A 14,598-nucleotide genomic window follows, 5' to 3' on the forward strand; every position below is an offset into this window, starting at 1 on the left:
ATGTGAGCTAACAACGTAAATGAGAAACATACAACAATGAAGTCTTATACATCCCTCAATAACTCCATTTACTACTCAAGCACTAAATTGTAAACTCAAAACTCAACATTATTATTACCCACTTGTTCTTACTCTCAATTTAAGAAGGACTAAAAATATCTATGGGTGTTGCTATTTCTCATCAGATTGAAAAACAAGAGAATACCACAAGAGCCAAGCCAGCATTACATCATCATAACCACTGACCCAAATGAACCTCAAAATCATTTTATGCTAATCATGTTTTTTAATTTTTTTAATTGAGCATAACAGAAGAAACAGAGGCTTGCTAGAAAATTTAACTTACAAAATTATTCTCTGCTTCTAAATCAATTTCACAATCTTTGAGATTGAAGGTAAGTTCCTGCTGGACAGCATTAGCAATTTTTTCTGCTACAGAAGGATATAATGACAAGACACTGATAAATCCCATTAGGTTGATACACTGAAGTTCACAGTACGTCAACGATTTCACACTGCAACTGGAACTAGCGACTGGATCTTCAAATTGGAGGTCAATACCAAATAGATCACCTTTACCTAGATTTGAAAAATATAATTGATTAAAAAACAAGGGAACATTAAAAGTTAGAATATTAATTTCTAACAATGGCGCAATGCCACAAACTTGGGGAAAGACTATGGTTAATGAAATCAACTCTAGTATTTGACTGATACTTTGTTTAATCAACCCTAGAAGAATGAAAAAGAAAATTGATCTTAGTGACATTGAAAATCAGAATTGGTATAACTAAATGCTAAATAATATTTAAAGAGGCATAACTAAATACTGCATTAGAGTTTGTCCTACCTAGCAGCAGGAATTAGCAATTTCATTAAAGTCATGCAGAAAAAAAAAAAGAAAATATTTGTTTGACATGGTTGGGAAACCTGAGATATTTTTTTATATTTGATGGCTGCACTGAATTAAGTGCTATTTACTGAGACAACATAAAATTAAAATTCTCTTAAATATATTTATTATGAAAATGCAATTGTAAATATTGATTTCAAATTTTGGTACAAGACCAGAAATTTATGGGAAGGGGGTAAGTTGATTACACCAACCCCAGTACTCAACTAGTAATATATAACCATCAAGAAGAAAGAAAGAAATTTACTGAGGATGTTGAAGACTGAAAAGCTAAACGAGGGACACCATTCAGCAAATGGAGAAAATAAGTTTTCTTAGAAAGCAATAATTAACCAAAATTTGCACATTATAAGAATTGATTACATACCTAATAGTGCCACCACTTTGTCATCTTTGAGAATCTCCAGAGAACCACTAAGGATGAAGTAAAGATAGCTAATGGCATCACCTCGATGAATCAAGTATTCGCCGGGTGCACAGAAAGTACGTCGAATTTGTAAGGATATTGCCTTCATACATCCATGAGTAGCACATTTAAACAATGGCAAAGACAAAATCTCTTTATGAAGATGCATTGATATTTCACCTTTCATTTCATCTGGGAATTCATAAAATAACTGAAATGATAAAGAAAAGTAAATGATTGATTGATTATAAAGAATATTCTACCTTTTGTGAGATGTATATTTATCTGATGTACACCTCTACTTATTGTTCATTCTTGTATCATTTATATATTTGCACACCACCACCATTACTACTACTACTACTATTATTATTATTATTACTAGCTGGCCCCGTGCCATCAAAAATGACAGCTAATTGTAGTATTTTATATATAAAAAGGGTACAAAAATGTAAAAAAGAAATCAAACAGTGCTTCAACTCTGTGTGTGTGTGTGTGTGTGTGTGTGTGTGTGTGTGTGCATGTGAGAGAGAGAGAGAGAGAGATTCTATTTTCTATGTATCTTTCTAAATAAACATCCGCAAACACATATACATTCACTCAAGCATATATTCTACACAAACATACACACACATTCACAGTCCTCCCTTTTACATGCACACACATATACTTACACAGAGTTGAAGCACTGTTTGATATTTATTTCACCGTTAACTCTTCACCATCCCACTTCCATTGGTAGATCACCCCTTCCCTTCTCATTCATATGTTATGACAGAGAAATTCACTGGAGTATTATTATAGTAGATTATTATAATAGAAGATACACAATGCTCTCTTTGCCACTTCCTCTCTCTCTCTATCATTATTATTACTTTCTCTCACTCCCTCTCAGTCATGGCTATTACTCTCACTACTTCTCCTTCACTCAATTATTACTTTCTCTCCTCTCCCTGTATTCCTACTGTGTATTTTGGACAGATATATATATATAAATATATACATATATATACATATATATATATATATATATATATATATATATATATATATATATATATATATATAAACACTACACTCATTATTATATTAGGAGATTATTCTATTTGTTTTGTGTCTGCTTCTATGTCTATTGTTTATTTTCATATCTAATTATATTTATTTCATTGAGTAGGAGAGGAATGAGTTGGAGAGGAAAAAAAAAAGAAAAGGAAATAAAAAAGAATAAAAAAGTAAAGAAGAATAGTTAGAAATAACAAGAGTCACTTGCAATACAGAGCTTTTTGTATAAATATTGATGTAAAGAATTAATCGGTATTTCTCAGAATCCATTTTTCAAAAATTCTGTGAGAAAAGGTGTCTTTTAATAAAATCTAATAAACCTTCTATTATAAACAAAAATAATATTCACCATTTTCAGAATAAGTAAACATATATTGTTTTCATTTTGCTAGGAATAAATTATCTCCAAAACAATTGTTTGTTTGCTTTAATGTCTAATTAAAATTAAGATGACAAGGGTTGTCCTTAAAGTATTGGTATATATTCCAGGAATCTTAGAAATCTGTAACAGAATTCCATGACAAACTAAGTTGAGGAACTACTGATCTTTTCTTTACTTGTTTCAGTCATTAGGGTGTGGCCATGCTGGGGCTCTGCCTTGACGAATCTCCAGTAGAATGGGGTGACACCAGTACCTTTTTTTAAAGTCTGGTACTTACGTATCGATCTCTTTTGCCAAACCGCTAAGTTAAGAGGACATAAACACACTAACACCAGTCGTCAAGCAGTGGTGAGGACACACACACACACACACACACACACACACACGCACGCACATATACATATGACGGGCTTCTTTCAGTTTCCATCTACCAAATCCACTCACAAGGATTTGGTTTGCCTGAGGCTATAGTAGAAGACACTTGCCCAAGGTGCCATGCAATGGGACTGAACACAGAACCATGTGCTTGGGAAGCAAGATTCTTACCACACACCTATACCTGCACCTATGTAGAGATATAAATTACTTATAGACTTGATTATGGAAAGTAAAATAGATCAAGGGATAAGATTTATAATTTTAGTCTTATGATTCAATCTTCTCCAATTCATGGTTCACTATTGTTCATCCACCCTTCAACCTTATCCATTTTTGTAGTCTACCATCCCATCTATTTCCTTCCCATACAATTTTGCAAACCATCCATTCACCCACTTTTGTTCAATTTCTGTGTTGCAGGCCTCCCGGGGCACCTTATCATCATTCTCTAAAACTTTGCAGCTCCTACCAACCATTTTCTCTTTTCTCTCTTCTAGATGTGAGTAGCCATGCAGGTCCTCTACAAGGATCTGCTCCAACCTCCCCACATTCTCATAATGTATCACCTCCTCCCCTAGCATGAAGCTGAACCCCCAACTCCACCAGGGTTTGTAGTCCTGTGGGCTGTATGGTGACTTGAATAATGCATGTGGCACCCACTCCATGCTGTAAAGTGTTTGGCATTAGGAAGGGCAGCCACCATAGAAACTATGCCAAAGCAGACACTGGAGAATGATGCAGTCGTTGCACTCATTGAATCCTGTCAAATCATCCAACCCATGCCAGCAGGGAACATGGACATTAACTGTTGATGATGATGATGATGATGATGATGATGATGATAAAACTTCTTTTTTTCTTTTACCTCATTTAGATTGATTCCATTATTCATTGTCCACATACTCTGAAAATAGTCTTGGATTCGATGCTTCAAAGGTTTCGGAATATTGTAAGTGTGATAGAATTCCTTTAAGTCATTAGTTTTCATGTGAAATGTAGCTCTTCTCGCATAAGCTCTCTGCACAATAGCAGTCACATTACCAAACACCAAAGCATACATCATTGCTGCAAAGGAAACAAAACATTTAGAATGGAACTTTCACTGCAGCATAAAATTACCTCATATACATACACGCTGATCATATACATACAATGATCTCATATACGTACACGCTAAGTAAACAGTACATATCCATTAATAATTAACTAGATACCCTCTCAAAATGCAGCTATCTATACTATCATTAATTATCCTCACTAGTGTATCTACTAATTACATGCTTACATAAACTTAATTACATGCTGCATTCTGCTGCTTACAATGATTAGTAGTTGTTGCTGTTGTTATTTAGCTCAGATCAAAAGACATTCCAACTATGACCATCCTATCTTTTAGGAGCAGGTAGGACTACTTTATCTAACATGCCCTTTCTTACTTAAGATAGCAGGGTGTGTTTTGAAAAGTAATTTCTATTTCTAGCAGGCAAGGCAACCACTCAGAGTTCCCCTCAATGGCATGAATGATTAACTGGTTTCCTATGGTGCTTATTTTACAGCAAGGGAAATTGAATCAGTAACATTTAAATATTTTGGCCAAAAAATACCGCACAGCAAGAAAGATAAGATATAAATCATGAAGTTTTTTTTCTGCTGATAGATTGACACTAACTATGCTTCCAAATTCTTATACAAGTATACAAAAATTTATATAAACAAATAAAAAGAAAGAGGATTATTAAATACAAAATTAAAGAAAACTGATACCTACCACCAATGAGCATTGCACAAACAGAGAAGATCTTCTCAGCATTTGTATTGGCTGATACATTACCAAAGCCTACTGTAGTTAAACTACTACAAGTGAAATAGAGAGCTGTTAAGTAACAACTCCACATATCAGGTAAATGTGTGCGATTCATAATAGGTCTGTTTAATGTATCCGCCAATTCATTCAGCCAGCCTAGAGAACAGAGAAATTCAAATTAAACACCAGCAAAAACTTAGGTCTAAAAACAGTAATATATATAAGATACAGAAATAAATCTATTTCTCAAACGCGTGATAATGCTATAAATAGCATGATCAGGGCTGGCCAGTAACGTATTTTTCTGCATTATATGGGTAATTTATCCTGATCACGCTATTTATAGCATTATCACGCGTTTGAGAAATATATTTATTTCTGTATCTTACAATACATCTCAGCGCTTCTAAAAAAAAAAAAAAACTTTGTTTGTTTACTTTCATCGTAAAAGTTGAATTTAGTAACATATATATATATATATATATATATATATATATATATATATATATATATATATATATATATATATATGTGTATATATATATAGAAAAGAGTAATGGCTCAGGTGTGGCTTGTGTGGGCTGGACGGTTGCTTTCCAACCATCTTTTGTGAATTTTCAGAAAATTTTTGTGAATTTGTACTCTGAACATTGGTAGAAATTGTTTTAATTTTTCGAATTTAAAAAAAATTTTTTTTGTTTTATAATTTTTCCAAATTCTTTTTTTTAAATCAACAGTTTTTTTTTAAATACAGAAGATCTGAATATTTTGCTTAAATCCCAGTAATAGACCATTAAATGTGTTTATGGGTAGAAAGATATTGAAATACATCAATGTATTGGAGTGACAAACTAACAAGGAGCATATCAGGTGGTTGTGAGTGGTGCTAAAAATAACAGCTAAATAGCCCTTAAATCACACAAAAAATTTTTGTCTTTGGTTTTTGCATAACCATATGGATTCGTATGTGTAGAACACAAATTCACAAAGATTTTCTGAAAATTCCAAAAAGTGAAAAGGTTATGAGTGGTTATATGGGGAGCTTAAAGCAGAATTCCACCAAATGTAATTCCATTAGTACTTACCTATCCTCCAGCTTGTTGGATGTTTCTGTAGTTCAAATTTCCCTATGCTGTACCAAACGCAAGCTAACCAGTGAGCTGTTAAAGTAAACATGGACAGCAACAGGATTATCACAACACTTCCATATTGTGAGTAACGGTCCATTTTCTGGAACAACCGTATTAATCTCAGTAATCTGGCAACCTTCAGCAATGGAATAAGAGTACCCTGGCAAAAGCAATCAAAAATTTCAGTTTTTGTTGGTTTATTTCACAAAGTTTAATAATATATCTCACTATCCATTCAACCAACCTGGAGAATACAAGTTAAAATTAACCCTTTTGCATTCAGATTTCTTTGCCCTATATAGAAAGTTGAGGTATTGTTAGACAACAAGTCAGTGTAATATACAAATTTCTTTCAAGGCATTTGGCTTTTAGTAAGAAAAGACCTCCGTTCTGTAGTAATTGTCAGTATGTCTGCCCCTCATTGTTGGTGCGGCTGAAGAATGCCTGCAGTTCCACATCATCTGTCAAACCAATCAAACCTTGAATAAATAATTTGAATTTACTTCAATTTGTTGTCATTTGCCAAAGTCCCTATAAGTTAACTTCAAAGCAGAACCACTAACAGCATTACTTGGCCTTGGTTTAGGTTCATGGAAAGTATCAGAAAAAGACAAGTAGTTTATGACCTACTACTTGATAACATGTATCTTTATGCAAAATTTCAGTGTTCTAGGGGCAAATACCTCACCCCCTCCACACACACACACACACACATTCAAAATACATATGAGCAAGAGAAACTTCTTCCACCCTCACGCAAACACTTCTGATATATGATAGAATATCGCTCACCGTTTCTACTTGAAAAGCATAAAGTAAATCAAAAGGAATAGCAGCCAGAAGATCCATGAGAAACCATTGTTTTATGTAGTTCAAAGCAATAAGTTTTCCATCATAAATCACTTGACCAGTATTACTGACATACGTTGTTCGGAAATTCAAAATGATATCTGAAAGAAATGAAAGGAGAAGTGAAAGTGAAAGACAACACTCAGCATGATGGAATATTGAGGGAGAGTGAGAGAAGACAAAGGAGTAGAAGACTGAGTGGGAGAAAAACAGAAAAACTGAGAAAACATGAAGTGGGTGTTTTTAATATTTAACAATCCAATATGGTAAATTGTATCATCTCTGCTTGAAATATACCAAAAAGATTGGATCAGATTCCTAAAGTAGTTGATCAAATGCTTATGGACAATTCACGTGTCCACTAGTCATATTAAGCAAATATATATATATATATATATATATATATATATATATATATATACAACTCCACATCATAGAATAGAGGGAAAATCAACATAAATCTTTAAACAGTTAATTCAAATGATATTAAAGTGAAGACCCTGAAGAAACTGTACAAGTATTATAGTAAGGTTGCAATTGCAACGGTTACTAATCAATGCAGTGGAAACATGTTGGTCTATTTGAAGTTGATAAAAAAGAATTAAAGGTAATGCTAATGCTACTTCATAATAATCCTTAATTATTATTATTAGTATTAGTATTATTATTTTATATATATATATATATATATATATATACATAAATACATGTAATATTTAGCACATATAAGTGAAATTTCATCATCCAATTAGAGTGGGTTTTTTTAAGTAAATTACTGAGAAGTGGAATGGCAGTACCCATGACCTTATTCAGTGATTCTAAGACTGGCCCAAATGACTCACAACAACCTGTATTCATACACCACCAAATGTATCCAAGGCTCAGGTGATAGGGTTAAACAGATTTTCCTTGCCCCAATGATATAAGCTCATGTTTACTGCTGACAAGGAATGAGAGTGACACAGGATTTCATTTTGAATCAATACTATGTTATATAATTTTGTTTTTCTTCAGTATGCATATTTACTTACCAATTCCAAAAATGATCTCCACTGCAACATCAGCATAAATTGTGGTCCTGACAAATTCTCCGACAATAAATGCAGCATTGAAAGGTACCATAATAGCAATGTAAAAGGTACATAGCATAATTAACCAATCCCAGAGGACTTTCACAAAGCCATAATGAAGAATTATTCCTTTGCCTTTCTTTTGGACTTCCACTTTGTACTCTGGCACAGTCTGTTGACCAGATACAGCCTCTTGCAGCTAAGATGAGAAAACATGAAACAACTTGGTTGAGGTAATGCATATATTAAAATATCTTAAATGTTAACAAAAAGATTTCAAATAAAGAAAAAATGTGAAAGTATTTAGACATTTTCAAATTTGCTGGAAATTATAAATATTTTCATTCATAATGAGAAAAAAATAATTCAGTTTCATGTAAATTCAAGCTTGAAACAAGTTAATTCTTTCTTGAACATCAAAACTTCATTGCATCAGAATTCTGTTTTGGTTTCTGTTGATGAAAAACAAATATTTCCTCTTGGATGGAAGATCACTTTATTATAGGCTTTTGACATCTATTCCCAACAGTTAGAAAATGCAAGATCATGTAAGACAAAGTGTCTTGCTACACACACACACACACACACACACACACACACACACACACACACACACACACACACACACAAAGAAGCTAGACTAGACTGTCAACTTGAACCCTTGAAATATGTCACAGTGACCCAACACCAAATCCATTCACACCAATTCACATGTAAGTAAATGTAAATTCAACCATAACCAAAAAGTTTAAATAGATGGTATTTAAATACAAGATGGTAGATAAATATAAGAGTAAAAAGAAACAAATCATCAATGTTAACATAAGTCTGGTCAATGGAGTGAGGTTGTCATCCCTGAGATATTTTATCCAGTCAATTAATCACAGGTTATGTCTCTTCAGTCAGTTATCCACAGGCTATGTCCATCAAGTCAATTAACATTTGTCATTGTCATTCTAATAAATTTTTTCCATTGATTCTCTCTAAAGAAATTATTTGATCATAAGATTTCAATCACATGAAGAAAAATGTCAATGTTTATTTTTACACCATTGTAGTAATGCGTTTAAAAATGTTTATGTAAATGTAATATATTTTGATGTATAGTGATAATATTTTATCTAAAACTTAAATTTCTGTAAACACTGGCAAAAAAGATTGTTTATAGAGAGAAAGAATAATTAATTGAATCATCCCCAGTATATCACCAATAATTTCATGCCTCACATCTAGCTAAAAATTGTTATTGTCAAAAGTATAAAAAAGTATCATACTGGACTTTTGTCTATAACACTTGTGAACACATTCCTCTGGTTCTATCATCTAAAATCTATTAATTTCTTGGGAAATCTAATTTCACTGAAGACAAGCCCACAGCTGTCTTCCTAATACTGGGAAGTAAAACCAGACACTTTAAAGGCTGACGATGGAATGCAACAGCTCAAGCATAAATTAGAAAAACCCTTTTTAGAGGATTCAAACCAACTAGCATTTATCACATATGAACCATTTGAACAATATCAAAGACTCAACAACAAACATATCCAACTTAACATATACAATTTAACATGTCTCTCTAAATTTTTAAACTGTTTAAGTAGTGACAATTAAGGTGGAAGTTTATGTAATCAAAAAGGTAAACCTGATAAGACCTGATGATAAAAACTTCTAAGGACTATGTATGTGACTGTACCTCTTCTTATTGGGCTAAGAATTGGTTATATGCTAATAACACGAAGAGTTTTAAACACATGGTAATTTATCTGTGACCACCATAGTATTACAAATAATAAAAATTTTTATTTTTCTATATCTGAAAGTGTTATTATTTATTACAACATAATATTATAGACAATGATAATGTTGATAAAAGTGGTCATAATAATCATCAACATCATGGAGGCAATGTTAATAAGAATGTCACCAATAATAATAATAATAATAAAGATGATGGTAGTGGGAATAGGTGTTAGGGTGACTTAGTCCATCATGATATTTGATAGCAGTATTAAGACAAAAATTAGAAGAAAATTAAAACTATTAATATACACTAAGTGCATATTGATTATGAATTTAGTTAAAAGTACTGATTTAGTACAATTAATAATAATTAGCTTTTGTTAATTACGATTTGATTAAAAAGTAATGTGATTATGGCATTTATTAAATATTAGGATTATCAGAAAGTGTACTCTATGAGGATGGGCTGAAAAGTTCATAGGCTGACTCACTGGCGTAGCTAGAATGTGTGCCATGTGGAGCAGCCCTTCATTTTGCAGGCTCCAGGCCCTTACAAAAAATACATATTGCCTACAGCATACCCAAAAGTGGTGGCACACCCATAAAAGTGCTATATGGGGTGGACTTCCCCCTCTGCCCCCCTTCTAGCTTCACTAGTGGGCCGACTATGAAGGAGTGACGCTATACCTGTGAAATCTCGCATACATTAATTTCAACCCTTCTTATTAATAACTGCATTGTTTCTTTCCAGGTAAACTGACATCTGACTGTTCAGAGAAGACTTCAAAAACAACTAATAGCAACTTATCTTGAAAATGGACAAAATTTAACACCGTCATGTTATCAAATACCTACATAAAAAGGGTTTAACATCCAAGAACATTCATGCTGATATGGTTGCTACATTAGGGAATGATGCTGTAGCTTGGTCATCAGTGCAAAAGTGGGTAGCTGAATTTAGGAGGGAAAGGTAGAGTGTTGAAGATCACCCAAGGTCTGGACATCCTGCAACTGTCATCACCAAGGAAAACATTGATCGTGTTCACAACCCAAACAACATACTCTAGACACACCTTGCCCAACATTAAAACACTAAACACCAAGCCTACAACATATATGAAACTAACGTCCAACATACCATAATAATAACTTGCATTGTGCATACTCTACACATCAGATCAAACACAAAAACAACACAAGATACAACAAACCAAAGTCTACACCAATGGAACATATTGTAATAATAATATAAACTTACAATACAATTGTAATCTTCAACCATTTCCCATAAAAAACTGGGAAAAGAAAGAATGCAATCCATGTCTGTTTCTTTTTTTCAGGAAAAATGTATATCCAGAAAAACTGTTGGTTGTAAATTTTAAATGTGTGTATAGACACATATTATACAGAAGAAACTGTATAGAGATTATAATTTGAAATAATGAACATTAGATTTTAGCACCGCTGTGAACAAGTACGTATTTCTATTCTCTCCATGAACAGAAAAAGTGAGATTTTTCTGCCTAGTTTCTAGTTTTCTTAGCCATTCATCAAACAAAGACTACCCATCTCTCAACCATGGAAAGATTTCTAGCTTACATAGCTATTTCTAGTGTATACAACCTGGGACTCAGCTTAACTGGTTGGTTTGATTTAGTAAACAGGATTAATTAATTAATTAATTCTCTCATGGAGAAAGGCTAAAACTGTTATGTTTATTAAAAGGATATATCTTAAACGAGCATATTAAATTATCCAAAAATATTGTGTAGTGGAATATGAATTAATTAATAGATTATAATGTATGTATTTGTGTGTGTGTGTGTGTGTGTACATGCACATAATCTCTTTATCATCTTTTTGTAACAAACCTTTTATCTACCAAATGAAGATCTCACACACACACACACACACACACATACATTTTCATACACATGCAAACATGAATGCATGGGGACGCACATACACACTCATGTATGTGTGTGTGTGTAAGAGAGAGAAAGAGAGAGAGAGAGCCAGCAGGAAAAAGAAAATGCATCTGCACACACACAAACACAAACACTACATATACATACATACATACATACACATGCATACATACATATATACACATATGTATACATAAGCCTATATATGCATTTATATATCTTTACATACATACACACATGCACGCACATATACAAATATATACATACACTCACAAATTTGTACGTACTCATCCAAACGAATATTGAAATTATTACATTAAGTAATAAATAATCCAGCCAAGAGATTATACCCGTCATTTTCTCTCTCTCTCTCTCTCTCTCTGCCACCCCCTTTCGCTCTCTCTCACTCTCTTTCTCACATGTTAGATTAGTCAGAGCACCAAAATTGATAAGTAAAGGGCATATTACTGATTCTGCCAATACTTAACATACATGTAAGTCAGTTAAATCAAACAGTAAGCCACTCTGTTGATTTATCAGACTTTTATCATTTGGTTTAAATTAATCCTAATATGTTTCAATAACTAAGTAAGGTTAACATATTTAATACAATTAGCATGAAGAAGCTAATTAGAAATAAGTATGCGATTGATAAGAAAATACTTGCTTAATGGCCAACACAAGTGTAACTATTGTTTGTTTTTTTTCATGTAAATGGTATCCGAGTATTTTTCATCAATCGTTAGTTTTTAATATTTTACAGTTTCCTGGTGGTGAGCTGGCAGAGATGTTAGCATGCAGGGAAAATTGCTTAGTGGCATTCTGTCTATCCTTATGTTCTGAGTTCAAATTCCATCAATGTCAACTTTGCTTTTCATCCTTTCAGAGCTAATAAAATAAGTACCAGTTAATAAGATTTGTTATTCCATCAGATATAAACATTTAATCATTCCTGGGTACCCTGGAAGATTTATCTCAGTAACTTTCATCAGAAAGAATTAAAACTCAGCACTTCAAGCCAATGAATATCTCATCTGTTGTATTTGTTGTATGAATTATTTGAATAAGTAACGTGCTTGAAGTGAATAGATTACATTTTTATAAACTAAACTACTTGAATATTTGTCTTTCAATTAGTGAACTAGACTTTCTTCCCTAGAAGAATATTCTTCTTTAATGTAGATATCACAACTTCATGCCAGTAGCACATAAAAAGTACCCATTACACTCTTGGAGTGATTGATGTTAGGAAAGGCGTCCAGCTGTAGAAATCGTGCCAAATCAGACTGGAACCTGATACAGCTCTTTGGCTTACCAGCTTCAGTCAAACCGTCTAACCCATGCCAGTATGGAAAGCAAATGTTAAATGATGATCTCATTGTCTACCCCCAACCACAGAAAATAAATTAATCATATTTTCTTTTCTCACTTATTCTTGTAGAACAGCAGGTCCCAGAGGATGCACTGGGATGCCATAAGATGTGGCTAGAAGCATCATGAAAGTAATAAAATTACATCTTAAAAATGAAAAAAATACAAACTGAAACTCTAAATATAAAGTCTTGATAATTATGCTTTCTTTATTGACTAAAGAAAGTATTTAATCATTTTGTCTAGTCGAAATTATATTTGAAAGCTATAATATATAATACCTTTTTTTCTAACACATTTTTTTTCTTTACCTACAAAATGTGCCAAAATATCTTTTTACTTGCTCTAAAGTGTGCCATGGAGTAAAAAAGACAGAAGTTTTGAGAACCACTTTGGTAGAGACTAGAATAAAATAATGATAGGTCAGTCAGCTAATATGGGGAACAAAATGATAAACTTTTTGAAAACTTCCAATTTGAGGAAACACTACAATGTGGTGTAGTGGGAAGATACTGAAAATCATGAGGCAGAAGGATAAAAATTCAAATATTTTTATTTGTCATAATGAGAGATAAATTGCTCCATGACATTAAGAAAGAATTGGTAGAGTTGAGATATATTTTTGCTGAAGATATTATGCATGGAGACATCTTAATTACTCATAGGGACACCTTGTTTCATTATGCAACCATAATATACTTACAAAGTCTATTAAACGTTTTTATTTCTAAGTCAATACTGTGTTCTATGAAGGCAGCAAGCTGGCCGAAACATTAGCACACCGGGCGAAATGCTTAGCAGTATTTCGTCTGCCTTTACATTCTGAGTTCAAATTCCACCAAGGTCAGCTTTGCCTTTCATCCTTTCGGGGTTGATAAATTAAGTACCAGTGAAACACTGGAGTCGATGCAATTGACTAGTTCCCTCCCTCCCTCAAAGTACTAGCAGCATACTGGGATCGATCTAATCGACTGGCTCCCTCCCCAATAATGTTGGGCTTTGTGCCTAGAGTAGAAAAGAATACTACGTTCTATGCCCATTATCCAGTTTTCATCGTCAATCTCATTTTTGTTTACATTAGGTGTCTCAGATATGAAACATCGCAACAAAATCAGTGCTGGCCATAATTTCTCCAAAAATTTGTAGAGATAACCTTAACAAGTGATGGAAATATCTATATCTTTAATAATTATCATTTGCAACTGTTAAATTTTGGGGCTGATCTCATTGCATGGTACCTTGGGCAAGTGCTTCTACCATAACTATGGATTAACTAAAGCTTTGTAAGTAAAATTTAGAAGACACATTCTACCCCACAAGGACACTGACATTTTTTTTAAGTGAGATTAACCTCAAAGGAAGATACAAAGTTGTCAGTGATATGAACAAAAAATAACAAACAATACATGAATTAAGTAATCATCAAAAAATATATCACACAAACAAATTAATGAACATGATACAACTCACTTCCACTAATTTCCTCCTGACAAGATCAGCATCTTCATTACTGTCTAACTCAGAGATAACATCAAATTTAGTTTCTGCTTCTGACTGGACATTTT

General features: G+C 33.0%; 1 protein-coding gene across 9 annotated transcripts in view; it reads right to left on the reverse strand.

Annotated features, from left to right (window-relative positions):
- Positions 1-14,598, reverse strand: part of LOC106880510 (voltage-gated delayed rectifier potassium channel KCNH8) — a 135,701-nt gene that overhangs the window by 16,309 nt on the left and 104,794 nt on the right. For 7 of the 9 annotated variants that reach the window (XM_052975403.2, XM_052975402.2, XM_052975401.2 and 4 more), the window contains 7 exons: positions 7,956-8,193; positions 6,868-7,025; positions 6,031-6,235; positions 4,910-5,101; positions 4,007-4,206; positions 1,281-1,530; positions 347-579 (listed from right to left, as the gene is read on the reverse strand). In XM_052975403.2, coding sequence (XP_052831363.1) covers positions 347-579; positions 1,281-1,530; positions 4,007-4,206; positions 4,910-5,101; positions 6,031-6,235; positions 6,868-7,025; positions 7,956-8,193 — 1,476 coding nt within the window. Of the gene's footprint in view, positions 1-346; positions 580-1,280; positions 1,531-4,006; positions 4,207-4,909; positions 5,102-6,030; positions 6,236-6,867; positions 7,026-7,955; positions 8,194-10,992; positions 11,207-14,598 lie in introns of those variants that run through there. The other 2 variants (XM_052975405.2, XM_089339352.1) reach the window with 2 other exon arrangements.

The sequence above is a fragment of the Octopus bimaculoides genome, chromosome 21, assembly GCF_046866305.1.
Source record: "Octopus bimaculoides isolate indiv1 chromosome 21, ASM4686630v1, whole genome shotgun sequence".
Classification (NCBI taxonomy): Eukaryota; Metazoa; Mollusca; class Cephalopoda; order Octopoda; family Octopodidae; genus Octopus; species Octopus bimaculoides.